The sequence below is a fragment of the Heterodontus francisci genome, chromosome 6 (assembly GCF_036365525.1).
Source record: "Heterodontus francisci isolate sHetFra1 chromosome 6, sHetFra1.hap1, whole genome shotgun sequence".
NCBI lineage: Eukaryota > Metazoa > Chordata > Chondrichthyes > Heterodontiformes > Heterodontidae > Heterodontus > Heterodontus francisci.
Window position 1 is genome coordinate 12,001,745 of NC_090376.1, and position 19,508 is coordinate 12,021,252.

Here is a 19,508-nt window from a genome sequence, read left to right on the forward strand (position 1 = left end):
ATATTTAAAAAACAAAGTGAGCATTGGTCCTATAGAAAGTGAGTCTGGGGAATTAATAATGGATAATAAGGAGATGGCAGATGAATTGAACAGGTATTTTGCATCGGTCTTCACTGTTGAGGATACAAGTAACATCCCAATATTCGCTGTAAGTCAGGAAATGGAAGGGAGGGAGGAACTCAAGAAAATTACAATCACCAGGGAAGTGGTACTGAACAAATTGTTGGAGCTGCAGGCTGATAAGTCCCCGGGTCCTTTAGGACTTCATCCGAGGGTGTTAAAAGAAGTGGCTAGTGAGATAGTTGATGCGTTAATTTTAATTTTCCAAAATTCCCTAGATTCGGGGAAGGTTCCGTTAAATTGGAAAATAGCTAATTAACTCCTTTATTCAAAAAGGGAGGGAGACGGAAAGCAGGAAATTACAGGTCAGTTATCTTAACATCTGTCATAGGGAAAATGTTAGAAGCTATTATTAAAGACATTATAGCAGGGCATTTAGAAAAAATCAAGGTAATCAGAGTCAACATGGTTTTGCGGAAGGGAAGTCATGTTGAGCCAATTTATTGGAATTCTTTGATTACATGTGTTGTGGATAAAGGGGAACCAGTGGATGTATTGTACTTAGATTTCCAGAAGGCATTTGATAAGGTGCCACATCAAAGGTTATGGTGCAAAATAAAAGCTCATGGTGGAGGGGGTAACATTTTGGCATGGATAGAAGATTGGCTAGCTAACAGGAAACAGAGAGTAGGCATAAATTGGTCATTTTCTGGTTGGCAAGATGTAATGAGTGGTGTGCCACAGGGATCAGTGCTGGGGCCTCAACTTTTTACAATTTATATAAATAACTTAGATGAAGGGACCGAAGGTATGGTTGCTAAATTTTCTGATGACACTAAGATAGGTAGGAAAGTAACTTGTGAAGAGAACATAAGGGGGCTACAAAGGGATAAAGATAGATTAAATGAGTGGGCAAAGACCTGTCAAATGGAGTATAAGTGGGAAAGTATGAAATTGTCCACTTTGGCAGGAAGAATAAAAGTAGAAGCGGGTGGCACAGTGGCGCAGTGGTTAGCACCGCAGCCTCACAGCTCCAGCGACCCGGGTTCAATTCTGGGTACTGCCTGTGTGGAGTTTGCAAGTTCTCCCTGTGTCTGCATGGGTTTCCTCCGCGTGCTCCGGTTTCCTCCCACAGCCAAAAGACTTGCAGGTTGATAGGTAAATTGGCCATTAGCAATTGTCCCTAGTATAGGTAGGTGGTAGGGGAATATAGGGACAGGTGAGGATGTAGTAGGAATATGGGATTAGTGTAGGATTAGTATAAATGGGTGGTTAATGGTCGGCACAGACGGTGGGCCGAAGGGCCTGTTTCAGTGCTGTATCTCTAAATCTAAAAATCTAAATCTAAAATTATCTAAATGATGAGATATTGCAGAGCTCTGAGATGCAGAGGGATCTGGGTGTCCTAGAGCATGAATCGCTAAAGGTTAGTATGCAGGTACAGCACGTAATTAGGAAAGTCAATAGAATGTTATTGTTTATCGTGAGGGGAATTGAATACAAAAGTAGGAAGGTTATGCTTTCAGCTATACAGGGCATTGTGGAAACATTGGTGTGTACAGTACTGGTCTCTTAAGGAAGGATGTAAATATGTTGGAGACAGTACATAGAGGTTTTACTAGACTAATACCTGGAATGGGCGGGCTGTCTTTTGAGGAAAGATTGGACAGGCTAGGCTTTATCCGCTGGAATTTAGAAGAGTAAGAGGCGACTTGATTGAAACGTAAAAGATCCTGAGTGGTCTTGACAGGGTGAATGTGGGAAGGATGTTTAAAAATAAGGGGCTGCCCATTTAAGAAAGAGATGAGAAGAATTTTTTTTCTCTGATGGTTGTGTGTTTTTGGACTTCTCTCCCTCAAAAGGCGGTGGAAGCAGAGTCTTTGAATATTTTTAAGGCAGAGGTAGATAGATTCTTGATAAGCAAGGGGGTGAAAGGTTATCGGGGGTAGGTGGGAATTTGGAGTAATCAGTTCAGCCATAAATTTATTGAATGACAGAGCAAGCTCAAGGGGCCGAGTTGCCTACTCCTACTCCTAATTCATATGTTCTTATGTACATTCTATATCATTAACCCTGGAAGTGAATGTCACAGCCTCACAACCCTAATTCACTCCCTCTCACACATGTTTTCTCTCTATTTCTTGCACTTTTATTTCTCCCTTTTTCTCTTTCATTCTGGCTTCCTCTCTTGCTCTCTTCTCTTTCTCTCCCCTCTCATTCTCCATTTTTACTCTTTGTCCCTTTTGTTCTCTGTTACCCGTCATTTTCATTTTCCATTTCCAATTTTCTTGTTCTTCCTTTTTATATTCCCATTTGTTTTTTGTGACCCTGTTGCTCCTCACATTCCTCATTGTTTGTAAAGTGACTGCAGAGGAGGGATTAGGAGCAGACTGCGAAAAAAATAGGCATGGCACGATTGTGTGGGTGTTGGCCCCATAAAAGAAGTCACAAAGGCGAAGGTCACAGTAGCCTACAGTAGTCTCATTAGAAGTTGCTGCTGGTGTCTCAAGGTAGGGAACAAACCCCACTGGACAAGCCCTGTGTGTGATTTGAGGATAGGGGGTAAATTGTCTGAAGGTAGCACTCCTACCCATTCAGCTAATTGAAGTTTGCAGTAGCTCATAGGAATGGTAATCCTGGGGGATGCAGTATAACAAAGTTTTATGATTTTCTGGAGTGGGGTTGGGTGCAGTGGTGGGGCGCGTGCCAGAGGGTGTACCTGGCTGGAGGAACGAAGGTGTAATGGGCATCCAGGATATTCAGAGGCCCAGCAGGGTATGTCCTGCTGCTTGTAGAATGGAGGAGAGAAGTGGTTGGTAAAAGTGATGGGGCCAAACTTTTAATGAGAAGGGTGAAAAATGACAAACATGAAGGTCATGATACTGATGATGATCAGGACCAACACAGGAAATGTTATTAGAAAGCTGATTTTGATCCTATCGTAGCTTATTGTCCAATATATTGGTGTTTTATTATTGCACTGTACTGTGATTTATTGCCATTGGTCTTTCCTTAATACTAACAAATTCTTGTAAATGTCATATTTTGTTCTCACAAACGTTTTAATTTAGATTTATTTGTGACATTGCAGATTGGATCTCAAGTCTACAGCACGGAAAACTGTTCTCAATTTTTTTTCTCATCTACTGAAATAACCAAGCTATAAAAATTCTGGTTATTAAAATAAAACATTCTTGGCCTACTTATTTTTTTAAATAAAAATATTCCCCTCCTTTTTCCAACTCTTTCTGGTTACCCGAAGATGGTCACTCCTTGTTGTGGTATGATTACATGGATGGCAAATGCTTTCACGAAATACTCTTGTTTGATCCTTTTCCGTTAGTGTTTATAGATGTTAAATCCCAGTGGGCCCAGGCATGAATTCCTGATACTCGGCTTCCAGCAGGCGAAGAACGTACTGAGTGACACCTCTATAACAATTGCCCTCAAATGTCCTGGGCTGCTCCATGAGGAACTATTGTTTGGCCTGGTGCAGGAGGACTGTTGGAACCTATGGAACCAATGGGGTGGATTTTCAGCTTGCCACCAGGCATGAGAACCAGCTGCCAATCGGCCGCCCATGGTGCAAACCGCCCAATCACGGAAAAGAGAGACAGGCAGCTGGGGAGACAAACCCCTACTGGGTCCTATACATCCTGGACCCCTGAATGGCCTGTTTTAGGCTAGGCCCAGTAACACATCCATGTAGGATTAACCAGCCCTCCAATTTTGACCTAGAGTCTCGATGATTAATCTACAGGGCAACAGAAGAGAAAAAAAAAATCATAGGGGCAGAAAAAAAAAATGCCTTTCATGACCTCAGGACATCCCAAAAACACTTCACAGCCAGTGAAGTACTTTTCAAAGCGTAGCCACTGTTTATAATGTTGGAAACACGGCAGCCAATTCGCACACAGCAAGCTCCCATCACTGGCTCAACACAAACTGGGGGAATCTTTGTCTTTGTCAATACCATACAGGGATGTACATTAATCCTAGGAAGCCATCAAAATAATCAGAAAAAATGTTATCTTTGCAAATTTATCTTTGAAAGCCGACACTTGCTATTTATTACCAGGTTCTTCTTGCCAGTAGCTTTGTGCCATTCTATGCTGGGATCAAGGCAGTGGCGTATAGAGGAGAAGTGAGTATAAATTAGTTTCTATATAATGGTTATGATTTGCTATGTGCATTTTCTGTTGAAATGTCATGTAGAAGTATAAGGTACAATTTACACTGCGTAATGTGAGGACCTGAAGTAACCTGTGTCTACCTCAAAACCGACAGCAGCACTATAGAAATGGACACTTGAGGGCAGAGATGCTGCAGTTTAGAATGGGAGTAGAATAAATTGAGGCAAGAAGCAGGATGAAGTCTTGCAGAGGCTACCAAAATATAAAACAAGGAAGCTCTCATAAGAGTGGCTCTGTTTGGTGGAAGGAATAAGTTGCAGGCCGAAATCATACTGTGCAATTTATTAATAACAAAAGTGTTCCTCATTCTGAGGAAATTCCTTTATCTGCTCGTTTAATGAAGGCCTTAACCTGCTTACTGTTAACGCACAGAATGATTTGCATTGGATCCAATTGCATTCTGATTGTAATCTAACAAACATGCTGAACTTTTCTCTTTCTCGTTTCCCCCGTCTCCATTGATCACATAGAGTTGTCGAATACTACAGCACAGAAGGAGGCCAGTCAGCCCATCGAGTCTGTGTCAGTTCTTTTGAAGAGCAATCCAGTTAGTTCCACTCCTGGCTATTTTCCCATATCCCTGCAGTTTTTTTCTTTTTCAAGTATTTATCCAATTCCCTTTTGAAGGCTACTATTAAATCTCCACATGACCTGCTCGCTGGATTTTTCAGGTGTTGATCTGAGCTTATTTCGAAGTAGTACATGAAAGTACCCTCGGGATGACTTCTTTCTCTTTTCTTCCCTGCCTGTGTTAAGTTGCTGGCCTCATACTGTGCACTGCTTAGCACCAGCATGGAGATTAGAAATAACATGGGGATAAAATACAGGCCACCATTGCATTGATGCTTCAGTGCACTATGCACTATACCACTCTAACCCAGTAGATTACAGCAATCTAAACAAGGAGAATTTGAAATCCTGTTCTTTTGGGCCTCCTTATCTCGAGAGACAATGGATACGCGCCTGGAGGTGGTCAGTGGTTTGTGAAGCAGCGCCTGGAGTGGCTATAAAGGCCAATTCTGGAGTAACAGGCTCTTCCACAGGTGCTGCAGAGAAATTTGTTTGTTGGGGCTGTTGGACAGTTGGCTCTCCCCTTGCGCCTCTGTCTTTTTTCCTGCCAACTACTAAGTCTCTTCGACTCGCCACAATTTAGCCCTGTCTTTATGGCTGCCCGCCAGCTCTGGCGAATGCTGGCAACTGACTCCCACGACTTGTGATCAATGTCACACGATTTCATGTCGCGTTTGCAGACGTCTTTATAACGGAGACATGGACGGCCGGTGGGTCTGATACCAGTGGCGAGCTCGCTGTACAATGTGTCTTTGGGGATCCTGCCATCTTCCATGCGGCTCACATGGCCTGTACCTTACTTGTTTTATACTTGTTTTCCACCCCCCATTCAAATTTTCTATCTATCCTCCCCTTCTTCTTTCCTGAAAGCCTTGACTTTTGAATCTAAGGGTATTCAGTACCTTACCCAACTGACTGTTAATGTGTTCATGAAGAGCGTTGCCGGATTTTTCAGGCAGCATAACAGCCAAGCCCCCACACGTGCACTTTCTCAAGCAGGGTGCTGCAAGAGAAGGAGCCTTGCTGCTCTTTGCAACGCTGCAGAAAGCCAGCACCTCTGACAATGTAGCACTCCTCCAGTACTGCACTGGAGAACCAGAGGTGACATGAGGAAAAAGTATTTTACGCAGCGAGTGGTTAAGATCAGGAATGCACTGCCTGAAAGTGTGGTGGAGGCAGATTCAATCATGGCTTTCAAAAGAGAATTGAATAGACATCCGAAGAGAAAACATTTTCAAGGTGACGGGGAAAAAGCAGGGGAATGGAACTAGATGAGTAGCTCTTACAGAGAGCCAGCATGGACATGACAGGCCAAATGGCTTCCTTCTGTGCTGTAACCATTCTATGATTCTATATGTTCCGAGTCTCACTCCAGGACTTGAGCACAAATATTAAGGCTGACACTGCAGTGCAGTACTGAGAGAGTGCTGCACTGTCGTAGGTGCCATCTTTCAGATGAGATGTTAAACCGAGGTCCCGTTGGCGCCCTCAAGTAGATGTGAAAGATCCCATGGCACTATTTCGTAGAAGAGCAGGGGAGTTATCCTTGGTCTCCTGGTCAATATTTATTCTTCAATCAACATCATAAAAACAGATTATCTGGTTGTTATCACATAGCTTTTGTGGGATCTTGCTGTGCGCAAATTGGCTGCCACACTTCGTACATTACAACAGTGGCTGCACTTCAAACGTACTTCATTGGCTGTGAATTGCTTTGAGACATCCGGTGGTCACGAAGAGCACTATATAAATGCAAGTCTTTTTCTTTTCCTTTGAAAGAGCTATCCAGTTAGTCCCACTCCCTTGCTCTTTGCCCATAATCCTGCAAATTTTTCCTTTTCAACTATTTGTCCAATTCCCTTTTGAAAGTTACTATTGATTCTGCTTCCACTACTCTTTCAAGCAGTACATTCCAGATCATCGCAACTCGCTGTGCAAAAAAAATGCTCCTTGTCTCACCTCTTTTTTTCCCAATGATCTTAAACCTGTGTCCTCTGGTTACCGAGCCTCCTGCCAATGGAAACTGTTTCTCCTTATTTACACTATCAAACCCCAGGGTATGAGAAAGGAGCCTATGTCTACTTTTCCTTCCTATTCATTTTCTCTAGTTTGTAACCCCTACTGATCTTGAACTGAATACTACATGTATGCTTACGTTATTGCACCTCCTTCCCCAGATCATTATTCCATTGTTTGGATTTCTGTTACTTCTCCATGTTTGAGTTAATTAGTAGAACAGTACATCGACCAACAACACAACCCTCCATCTCAATTGAACGTGTCGGTGTGCTTCAAACATCCAAAAATATTGTTGCAAAGTTCCCATCATTTTCCTGTTTTTAAAAAAAAATGCGTGGCATGAATAGAATACCATGCAGGTCCCAATGCCAATAGATAGTTACCGTGCCGTCATCATTCCGTTCGACAATTATGGTTTGTGCGACAGGATCTGTGTCAAATCCTCTGTGCCACCACCAGGTGTTTCTTGTCTCTGACAGCGATTGAGCAGATGGAGACACAACAGGGTTCTCTAGCATCAGCTGTGGCGGTGGAAATGTGCGTGCAACACGTTGAAAGTATCTCAGTAGAGATGGCTATCTTTGAACTTAAAATTGTGCAGCAGATTTCTAGGCATATAATACTGATGGAAAAACCATTCCAAAATCTATGCACAACAACAACTTGCATTACTATAGCCTCTTTAACATAGTAAAACATCCCAAGGTGCTTCGTGTGAGAGCAATCGGACAAAATTTGATATGTAACTGGAGAGGTTTGCTCATTTGTGGGTTAGGTGAGGAGGTATAGATGAGGGGTAAGTATCTTGAAATTAAATTGCGGAGATACAAGGAGATGATGATGCTTGGCAGGAGATACTTGGGGCAGAGATCTTGATAAGTTGAAATATGTGAAAAGCAGAGACAATGAGGCAATTGAGGGGAGTGTTCGTGAAATCACTCCTGAAGAATGATGAAAGAGTGATGGGGTGAGGCAGGGGCATAAGCAGGCAGGGTTCAGGAATGATACGGTCTTGGTTACTGATGCAAGCTCTGGGGATCGAAATAAACTTCTCAAATCATTGGCGCAGGTTATCCAAAATAAAATGTAAAGGGAGAAAGAAGAAATGAACTGAATGAAAAGAGAAATTGAAATATAGAATTAGTAACTGCCCCCATGTCATAAACCTTTGCAGCACCCTAGGTTTTAGATTAGTATTCACCAACTTTAGATCTGAGGCCAAAGAGCTGTTTCTTGTCTACACTTGAAACCCAAAGCTTATTCACACTGATATCAAGATTCTTTATTGGAAAGTAAACCATGGTTCAGGAATGAGTGTTTGGTGTAAGATTGTTAAAATAGATAGTAGAATATAAGATAGTATGATTGAAACCCATTAAACACACGAGTAGAAATATCCTTCAGGAAGCCTTGTGCAATGCTGCCTTCAGCTCTAGGTGCTGCACAATTAGATTAGTGTTAGAGTTAAAGTGTTAACTGCAAAAGATCCACATTTGGCTTTTTCTTTTTCTCTTCCAATTTTATTCCCCCTTAAAGGCACTGACTATTGTTGAGGTATCATAGACATCAGTTCCCATGCAAGACTGTAGACAATGGGGGCTGGATTTTACCAGCCCCTCGATGTCGTGGATCTTAGCGGGGACGTCCATAAAATGCTTGCGGGAAAGGCCCGCTATGATCCACAATGCCGAGAAGGCCCTGCTGGATATTGGCGGCGGCAAGGCCTTGGTGCAGCCCCTGCTCCCCACCCCCCCCCCCCCCACCCCCCCACTTTGCCTCTTGGCAGCGGGGCCTTCATTTAAATATTTAAATTAAGTAAATGAAAGCAAATCTCCTTATCTGCTCCCAGCGGCTGTCCCACGCTAATTTTATGGCTGCAACTCGTGCGCCTTCGGAACTCCGTATGGGGGGGGTGGGGAAGTGAAACAAACACTTTTTATTGGCTGCGGGGATGGTGGGAAGGCGTTGAAAGGCAAATGTGGTGAGGTTGGGAAGGAAAATTCGTGCTGGGACTAAAATTCGTGCTGGGAGTAAAATACATTTCCATCAAATTGGAGAATAAAAAGACCATTGTGAAGGTTGAGAAAGGGCCCACATCTTTCAATGTTTTATTTTAATGACACGTGTTGTTGCAATGCTTTAAAAGTTTAACCTGAAGTGCTTGAAGCCCTTTAAAAATGGTGCCGGCGCTGGAAGCCGTTGCTGGAGGTGCGGCAGCTGCCCCTCTACATCATTGGGGGCAGCCGCTCCGCCCCCTCCATTTAAATGAGTCCCTGCATGTAATATCGCGGGGACTCTGCGGCGGTGCTTCCACGTCAGAAGGCCGCTGACTTCACAGCGCGCCGATAAAATTCAGCCCTGGGTGTTGGGAGACTCATTGGTAGTAATGAGTGTCAAAGAAGAGCCCAGTCCTGCGCTCCCAATGTCTACACAAGCTATTTCCATCAGGAGGGATCAGAAAAGGGAACAATGGTAGATTTTATTTCACACTCCTCCCTAGCCCAGGAGTACTGTATTGCGTTGGTAGCAGTGGAGCACTGTATTGCATTAGTAGTGGTAAAGCAGTGTATTGTTTGGTAGTGGTGGAGACCTGTATTGTATTGGTAGTTAGAGTAGTGTATTACACTGGTAGCAATCCAGTGCTTTGTTTTGTTGGTGAAGTAATGGAACTCTGTGTCGTACTGTTAAAGTGATGGAGCTCTGTATTAGGAATTCTTCTTTGGCCTCCTTGTCTCGAGAGACAATGGGTAAGCGCCTGGAGGTGGTCAGTGGTTTGTGAAGCAGCGCCTGGAATGGCTATAAAGGCCAATTCTCGAGTTACAGACTCTTCCACAGGTGCTGCAGATAAAATTGGTTGTCGGGGCTGTTACACAGTTGGCTCTTTCCTTGCGCTTGTATCTTTTTTCCTGCCAACTGCTAAGTCTCTTCGACTCGCCACGCTTCAGCCCCGCCTTTATGGTTGCCCGCCAGCTCTGGCAACTGACTCCCACGACTTGTGATCAATGTCACAGGACTTCATGTCGCGTTTGCAGACGTCTTTAAAACGGAGACAAGGACGGTCGGTGGGTCTGATATCAGTGACGAGCTCGCTGTACAATGTGTCCTTGGGGATCCTGCCATCTTCCATGCGGCTCACATGGCCAAGCCATCTCAGGCGCCGCTGGCTTAGTAGGGTGTATATGCTGGGGATGTTGGCCGTCTCGAGGACTTCTGTGTTGGAGGTACAGTCCTGCCACCTGATGCCAAGGATTCTCCGGAGGCAGCGAAGGTGGAATGAATTGAGACGTCGCTCTTGGCTGACGTACGTTGTCCAGGCCTCGCTGCCGTAGAGCAAGGTACTGAGGACACAGGCTTGATACACTTGGACTTTTGTGTTCTGTGTCTGTGCGCCATTTTCCCACACTCTCTTGGCCAGTCTGGACATAGAGGAAGCCTTTCCCATGCGCTTGTTGAATTCTGCATCGAGAGACAGGTTATTGGTGATAGTTGAGCCTAGGTAGGTGAACTCTTGAACCACTTCCAGAGTGTGGTCGCTGATATTTAAGGATGGGGCATTTCTGACGTCCTGTCCCATGATGTTCGTTTTCTTGAGGCTGATGGGAATTTGGCAGCGAGGCCTGGACAACGTACGTCAGCCAAGAGCGACGTCTCAATTCATTCCACCTTCGCTGCCTCCGGAGAATCCTTGGCATCAGGTGGCAGGACTGTACCTCCAACACAGAAGTCCTCGAGACGGCCAACATCCCCATCAGCGCATGGGAATTTGGTTAGGCCAAATTCGTGCAGGCAGCCGCAATCCTGTCGATGAGTCTCTGCAGACACTCTTCAGTGTGAGATGTTAATGTAACATCGTCAGCAAAGAGGAGTTCCCTGATGAGGACTTTCAGTACTTTGGTCTTCGCTCTTAGACGGGCAAGGTTGAACAACCTGCCACCTGATCTTGTGTGGAGGAAAATTCCTTCTTCTGAAGACTTGGAACACATGTGAGAGCAGCAGAGAGAAGAAGATCCTAAACAGTGTAGGTGCGAGAACACAGCCCTGTTTCACGCCACTCAGGATAGGAAAGGGGTCTGATGAGGAACCGCTATGCTGAATTGTGCCTTTCATATTGTCATGGAATGAAGTGATGATACTTAGTAGCTTTGGTGGGCATCCAATCTTTTCTAGTAGTCTGAAGAGACCACATCTGCTGACGAGGTCAAAGGCTTTGGTGAGATCAATGAAAGCAACGTAGAGGGGCATCTGTTGTTCACGGCATTTCTCCTGCAGCTGGCGAAGGGAGAGCAGCATGTCAATGGTGGATCTCTCTGCTCGAAAGCCACACTGTGCCTCAGGGTAGACACGCTCAGCCAGCTTCTGGAGCCTGTATAAAGCGACTCGAGCGAAGACTTTCCCCACTATGCTGAGAAGGGAGATTCCACGGTAGTTGCTGCAGTCACCGCGGTCACCCTTGTTCTTATGGAAGGTGATGATATTGGCATCGCGCATGTCATAGCCGCTAAGCGCATTGCACTGCTGAACTACAAGAAAGCCCCCAGCAAGTTAACATCCGTAGCACTTAAAGCAGCCAGAAGCGCTGCACAAAGAACAGCCAGGCGCTGCGCAAATGACTACTGGCAACACCTATGCAGTCATATTCAGCTGGCCTCTGACACCGGAAATATCAGAGGAATGCATGATGGCATTAAGAGAGCTTTTGGGCCAACCATCAAGAAGATTGCCCCCTCAAATCTAAATCAGGGGACACAATCACTGACCAACGCAAGCAAATGGACCACTCGGTGGAACACTACCTAGAACTGTACTCCAAGGAAAATGTTGTCACTGAGACTGCCCTCAATGCAGCCCAGTCTCTGCCAGTCATGAATGAGCTGGACGTACAGCCAACAAAATCGGAACTCAGTGATGCCATTGATTCTCTAGCCAGCGGAAATGCCCCTGGGAAGGATGGCATTACCCCTGAAATCATCAAGAGTGCCAAGCCTGCTATACTTTCAGCATTGTACGAACTGCTTTGCCTGTGCTGGGACGAGGGAGCAGTACCACAGGACATGCACGATGCCAATATGTATTAGGAATATTAGCAACAAAATTGTGTTTAATTTTGAACACTGCACCTCAGGAAGGGGAGATTAGCCTCGGAGGGGATGCAGTGCAGATTCAGTGCAGAATGGTACCAGAACCTCAAGGGTCAAATTATGAAAACAAGTTGCACAAATTTCTCTTGAGTATAGAGGTTTGGTGGTGGGGGAGGGAGGGGGGGGGGCGGGTGGGCAGGGTGATCTGATCAAAACATTTAAAGTTTTAAAAGGATTCAAAGCTTTCAACACTGAGATTGTTAGACTTTTGTTGACTAAGGCCAGAGTGTCAATGGATATGGAGCAAAGGCAGGAAATTGGAATTGAGGTGCAGATCAGCCATGATCTAATTGAATGGTGGAACAGGCCCAAGGGGCTAATGTCCTGTTCCTAATGTACCTAGAATGTGGTTGGTAGAGTGCTGGGGTCTCGATTGGGAGGCAGGGGGAATGCTTGGGACTACCTAAGCTCATTTTATTTATCACTGGTACTACAGGCAGTGCAAAGGCAGTCATCACATCAGTTTGAGGTGGATTCAAAACCTAATGCATTGCTCCACCCAATTTTCTCCTCCCCTCCCAGACTTCTCGTTTCTACTACTAGGTGTCGGCCATGGCTCAGTAGGTAGCATTCTTGTCTCAGAGTCAGAAGGTTCTCCGAAGCCCCACTCCAGACACCTGAGCACAAAATCTAGGCTGACACTCCCCATACAGTACTGAGGGAATGCAGCGCTGTTAGAGGTGCCGTCTTTCAGATGAAAAGTTAACCGAGACCTTGACTGTCCTCTCAGGTGGGCGTAAAAGATCCCATGGCACTATTTTGAAGAAGAGCAGTGGTGCCCTGGCCAACATTTATCTCTCAAGCAGCATCAATAAAACAGGTTATCTGGTCATTATCTCATTCCTATTTGTGGGACTTTGCTGTGTGCAAGTTGGTTGCCAATTTCCTACATTACAACATCCAGTGAAGTACTCTTGTCACTGTTGTGTTGGAATATCCTGAGGTCACGGAAGGCACTATATCAATACAAGTCTGTCATGCTTTGCTACAGTGAAGTTCACTTTTAATGTCATCTATATTTTAAACACTCTGGTTCTAGGTGATGATGTCAAATAATATGGTCAAAATTTCAGTGTGGTGACTGAAACTGGATAAGTGATTTTTAAAAGAAAAATCAGATGTGGTAACAGTTTTATAACTGTATATACACAGGATTTATTAGTTCTGGTTTACTCTGACCTCCTAAACATGGGACTCATTCTAAAACTTTGCTTTTTTTTTTAGACTTGGATTGATGGTGGGTTAACAAACAGGCTTCCAGTCTTATCCACTGGACAGACCATGACTGTTTCACCTTTCAGTGGGAAATTAGATATCTGCCCTCAAGACAAGGACCAAAGCAATTTGTATGTCACGATCGCAAAACAGGACTTTATCGTAAGTGCTTTTCAAAGCGAGTTTGCTGCTCAGATACTAAAAAAAGAACAGTTTCCTTATTTCAAAAATGCTGATTTAAATATTTTCCGCGGTTTAAGTAATGCATGTTTACAGTGCGGTTTTGTAAAGGTCATTTACATCATATCTCAACATCGATGATGCAGTTATTGTGTTGACTGTGGCCCGACAGCGTATCAGAGCAAAGTCAGACTTTGTCGAGGACAAAATTTTGCTTTGCTTTACTCCAGAATCCAGATTGGCCTTAATACGCCAATTTATTCTCATTCACCTTGGAGATTAAGCGATATAAATTGGACTATGTGGTCAGAAAACATGCATGACAAGGCCAATTCTGGGGACCAGTGTCTGGTTCCCAAAGGATGCCGGACAGATGTTCAACCCAATATTGGGTTGGGCCATTTTTTAGGCATCCTTGGTGCTGCCTAAAACAACCAGTAAGCCCCTTATTTACATATGTATCATGTCCAATGCATGTTTTAGGCCATCCTTATCAAATTGGTGTTGCCCATTGAGGACTGAGATAAGGAGAAATTTCTTCACTCCGGGTTGTGAATCTTTGGAATTCTTTATCCCAGAAAGCTGTTGATGCTCAGTCGATGATATTCAAGCCTGAGATCGATAGATTTTTTTGGACACTAAGGGATTAAAGAGATATAGGGATTTGAGGTAGATCAGCTATGTTCTAATTGAATGGTGGAGCAGGCTCAAGGGGCCATGTGGCCCACTTCTGCTCCAATTTCTTATGTACCAGCCAAGTGAGATAATTGCTGAAACTGAGTGTAAATGTTTCATTCCTTTGCATGCAGTCCTTTGCTCATACAAGAATAGCTGCTTATCAGGGTTGTTTATTTTAATAAACGAGGAAACAAAACAAAGGTGCATTACTGCATTTTAACAATGTGTATTCTGTTAATTCCTTCCTCTTTTTTCCTTTGTCTCTTTCTCACCACCCTCTCCCATTTCAACTACAGCTGTCCATTGCAAACTTCGTCAGGCTCAATCAGGCACTGTTCCCACCAGGCCAAGCGAGGATGGAGTCTCTATATAACAATGGGTTCAACGATGCTGTGAGGTTTCTACGGAATAAAGACTATTTTGAATAGCTGGCTTAATTTTACTAACCTTTGTTTTTTTGTCTGTTTGAACACTGTGCCACAAATTGATAAAAGTAAACTGTTAAAACGGAACTGAATAAGTCAAACTCCTGTTTTTATTAGATGGGATTTTGAGATTTCTGTTGGTGTTTTAGAGACCACATTCTAAAATACTGTCTTTTTAAGTAATGGGTAGCCCTTAGTTAAAAGGCATTGTTTAAAGCAAACCCATTTTATATTTCCTCCCCACTGAAAGTACCCATGGGGCTGGATTTTGTGCAGGAGTCAGGGGTCCAGCGCCAGGCCGAAAAGTCCAGGGGAACCTCGCTTCTGCGCTTTTTCAGGCCCTCGAAGCGATCCTCCGGTCTTTGGCCATCAAAGTTGAAGGAGGCGGGATCCCTGTCCCTTTAAACACTTAATAGAGAGCCCCCAAGAGCTGCCAGCCAATCACAGTGCCGGCAGCGCAACAGTATCAGCAGCATCTCCGGGAGTGGTGACCACTGCTGGTACTGCAGAGGTCTCGGATCCAAACCCAGCATTGGAACCCCGAGGTAGATGAGGCAGGATCGCCGGGACTGGTCCAGAAGGTCCTGGTGGGGGGGGGGGGAATGAGATTGGGCGTTCGATCTAGGGGGAGGAGGTTCACTGGGTGTACAGTGGTTCCCGGGGGGGGTGGAGGGGGGTGTCCACCATGGGCCAAGAATTGCCCACGAAGGAGGGACCCCCTCCACCCCAACCCTGTATGGAAGGTGCCTTGTTTTCCAAGGTGTCCTCCCTGCGCGACGGAGGCCCTCCTTGACACTGGTAGATCCCAGCGGCAGCGGGAAGAGGCCCTTAATTGGCCCTCAATAGACTACTTAAGGGTCTGAATTGGCCTCTGGGTGGGATGGCCAACATCTGCCTCTTCCCCCCCACCCCCCACCTGAAGATTCTCTGGCCCCACCACCACCCCGCCACAAAACCCGATGTCGGAACAAAATCCAGCCCATAAGAACTGTTTAAACCTATTTTGTCTGAAAGTGCTTCCAACCCTGCTGTTGTGCACTTATTTTAAAATTGTTAAGGAAAACAGAGAGATAGTTAATACTATCGAAAGAGACTTATTGAGCTCTAACCATGAATGAAAATGGAGAGATTAAATCTGCCACTACAGTTGTTAGTGCCAGATTTAAAACTGATCCTGTGGTGCTCTCTCTACATTAGAACTGTGTACATTTATCTCTAGGATCTGCGCTACAATCCAGCCCAGACACACAGATGAAGGACTCCAGTTTGGCTATAGGGCTTTTACATTTAAACAAGATTGGAAAGTGCCAGTCCAGTTCTTAGTGGGCAAAAGCCCACAGCATGCATAAAGAGGACATAACGATTGGTGGAGTGGGAATTGGAAATGCCATGCTCTTTTGAGGTTAAGGTTGGGGGCAGCATAGAGGAAACTATGTCTTGAGGTAAATTTTCAACTTGCTGACTAGGTGTGGAACTGGCATAGCAGATCAACCACCCATTATAGAAACCTCCCAATTTACCTTTCTATTGTATTTGATGGAAAGGAAAATGTGTCAGTTTCTATATTAAAGACACAACATATATGCATATTGATAATGTTGTATAATGTGCACCTGATTCACGCCACCTGTTTTATGTTTGGGCGGCAAGTTGAAAATTCAAGCCCATTTCTCAAACCTTTGCTGTGCCTGATCTGGGAGTACTTGATGTAAGCGCTAACTCATTTCCAGCACTGACGGCCCCTCACCTTGTTGAATCCCCCAAAAAATAAACATTACAAATGTCTTCTTCAGGACTGACCTTAAAGTTGGGTTGATCATTGATAAATTGGAGCATTTAGGGATAATCTCTAGTTATAGTGACTGGTGGCGGTAGACTCCAAAGCTGAACAGGATAAGCTACAGGAGGTTTCAAATGTACTTGGGAATTGGGTAGACAGGTGGAGAAACGCAAAGGTGCTTTACATGGGACAAAAAAACCCAAAACAGAACTATGGAAAGATATGAGCATGGAAAATGAGAGAGATCTGATTGACAATAAATTGAAGCTATTACAACAATGCTCAGCAGCAGTGAGTAAAATTTAGATATAGTCAGAGTTTAATATTGAGGTGAAATGATGAGATAATCCTGAAGCTTTAGAAACCATTGATGTGACCACACATAGAAAACTGTGTAAACTTCTGGTTGCCACAGTATAAAAATGATATTGCAGCTATTGAAAGGATATAAAAGAGATCAACCAGAATGATTGCAGGAATAGAGGGATTGGTTTTATGAGGAGTGATTATGTAAATTAAGCATGTTCTTACTAGAAAAGAGAAGGTTGAGAGGTGATACGAATGTTATTTTTTGGATTCTGAAAGGACTAGATATTGTAGACCGTGACCAGCTATGTCACCTTGTTCGGGACAGTAGAACCAAAGGACACAGTCTGCACTTGAAGGAGGGGTAAATTGAAAACTAATCTGTGAAAACAATGTTTTAGCGGGTGAAGGTTTCCTTGGGAGAAGGTGGAAATAAATAGTTTTGATCCATTCGAATGCATGAGATACAGTATATGAGTAATTTAGGACCTGACATGTGGTGAGTGCAGCATTGCTTGGGAGGAACAGGTGATTGGACCTATGCTTCCCAAAGCTGTCCACCACTGGGGGTTTTCCTCACATCATGCCTGGCTCCATTGTAGACTAATCAATAGTGATTGATCGCTATGATTAGTCAACAACTCTATATTCGGTGTATCATGTGACTACCAGGATAGTAGAAGGCAAACTAGATGGATTTTGCTCTTATCTAGAAATTCTTGCGCTCTTTCACCCCTTTCCCCCATAACTTGTCTCCTGAAAATGGCAGCTCATGTTGGGGGCTACAGTTCCACAGGGGAGGATCTCAGCTTGTCAAAATGTCCATCCCCTACTTGTGAGCCTGAATGGCAAGTGTTGGTGGGTGAGTCAACACAGGGCCACACACACAGGCTTCCAACAGGAGTTGAAGGAAGGGAGGGAGGAATTTATATAGTGCAGTTCATTACCATTGGATGTTGCAAAGCACCTTACTGCAAAATGTAGTCACTGTTGCAATTTAGGGAATGCGGCAGCTATTAGGTACACAGCAAACTCCCACAATCAGCAATGTGATAATGACCTATAATGTCGATTGAGGGATAAATATTGTCCTGGACTCCAGGGATAACTCCGCTGCTCTTCAAAATAGTGCCGTAGGATCTTTTGCATCCATGTGAGTGGGAAAACGGGGCCTCCGTTGAATGACTCATCCAGAAAACAGCAAGTGAGATTTCAAAGTAGATCGTGGTGCTTAAGTCGTGGAGTGGGACTTAAACCCACAAACTTTCTGACTCAGAGGCAAGATTGCCACCAACCGGATAGTCATCAGCCTCTTTTTAAAAAAATATCTTTGTTAGTTTGGGGACAGTAAGGCCAATTATAGTTTCCCCCTCACCACCATAATCACTGCTATTCCTTATTGTTGCCATGGCACAAAGCAGTTAATTGCACAAAGCATGCACTCTACAAATCTACCTGTGTCTTTGCTGTTAAGAGCTGATCGAGTTCCAAATGGGGCATCTCAGCTTTAACACGATCCAAAACAATGGTGACAACATCAACACTCAAATTGCCAAATGTGACTGAAGTAATTTCAACTCAAAGCAAAATCTACTGTTTAAATTGTTGGTTGCATATTACCTTATGAGTGGGTATAATGTGTTTTTTATGCTGCATTGTAATTCTGCATTGATGCAACAATAAAATGAATGTACAATGCGTGAGATTTCTTCAGTAGGATTCCTTAGGTTTTCTTAATGTCACCTTCTGATTTATTTTTAATGTGTTTAAGTCAATGTAATTTTTCTGTGTATGTTTATTTTCATGGGAGATTTGAACAAGTTTTCTGCTTTTTTATTAATAGCCAATTTTCCCACAAGGTCCTACAATGGAATGGCCAGACACCCTGTTATGATGATGTAATGGAGGGATAAATGTTGAACAGGACAGCATACGCACTTCCTTTAAATCGTAACCATGGGATCTTTAATTCTACCGAATAGATCTTCACTTTAATGTCTTGTCCAAAAGACTGCACCACCAACAATGCAGCACTCCCGCAACACTACATTAGATGGTCAGCCTAGATATGGGATCAATTCCTGGAGTCCAGATTTTTCTGACTAATGTTAGAACAGGAGGAGCCATTTAGCCCCTTGAGTCTGTTCCATCATTCAATTAGATCATAGCTGATCTGTGACATAACCTTTGCCCCATATCCCTTCATACCCTAGGCTAGCAAAAATCTATCAATCTCAGATTTAAAATTAACAATGGATCTAGCATCAAGCTGAGACATTTTGAGCATTTGATAAACATTTTTATTAAAAATTAAAATAGAAAAGTATTAATAAAATTAAATTTAATGATGCAGTAAGTTTTATGTTTCAGTAATGCTGTCAATTCTAAGAAAGATAACAGATAAACAGCAAAAAAAATCATTGCATGAAGAGACCAAGAGTTATACACTAATTTAAATGCAATTATAAAACTGCTGATACAGCTGATGATTGGTTTAAAGTCAACAGGAGAGGGGATACTGTGTCGGTCAAGTTGCGCCTTTTCCTGTTTCTACGAAGGTGCACTGCAGTTAAAAGGCTTCAGCTTTTTTAAGGTCAGAAAAATTCTGAATTAGACGTAAGTATTGTTACTTACAATAAATGAGTTACAAGCCCTGGTCACCCGTCGCCCGTGTGCTCAATGACCTACGAGGGTTCCTGGTTGGGCAACACCTTGATTTTAAAGTTCTCGTGCTTGTTTTCCAATCGCTCCCTATCTCTATATGCTCCTCCAGCCCAACAACCCTCCAAGATCTCTGTGCTCCTCTAGTTCTGGCCTGTTGCGCATTCCGGATTTTAATCACGTTGTCAGCTGTGCCTTCAGCTGCCTACTTACTACCTACGTTCTCTGGAATTCCTTCCCTAAACCCCACTTCTCTACCTCTCCTTAAAATCTTCCTCTTTGA

At 43.8% G+C, this 19,508-nt stretch overlaps 1 protein-coding gene across 2 annotated transcripts in view; it reads left to right on the plus strand.

Annotated features, from left to right (window-relative positions):
• Window positions 1–18,269, plus strand: part of pnpla4 (patatin-like phospholipase domain containing 4) — a 39,941-nt gene extending 21,672 nt beyond the window's left edge. Inside the window, exons 5-7 of one of the 2 annotated variants that reach the window (XM_068033132.1) lie at window positions 4,139–4,204; window positions 13,205–13,357; window positions 14,350–18,269. In XM_068033132.1, coding sequence (XP_067889233.1) covers window positions 4,139–4,204; window positions 13,205–13,357; window positions 14,350–14,481 — 351 coding nt within the window. In that variant the 3' untranslated portion in view covers window positions 14,482–18,269. The remainder of the gene's footprint in view (window positions 1–4,138; window positions 4,205–13,204; window positions 13,358–14,349) is intronic. The other variant, XM_068033133.1, reaches the window with a different exon arrangement.
• The last annotated feature ends 1,239 nt before the right edge of the window (window positions 18,270–19,508 follow it).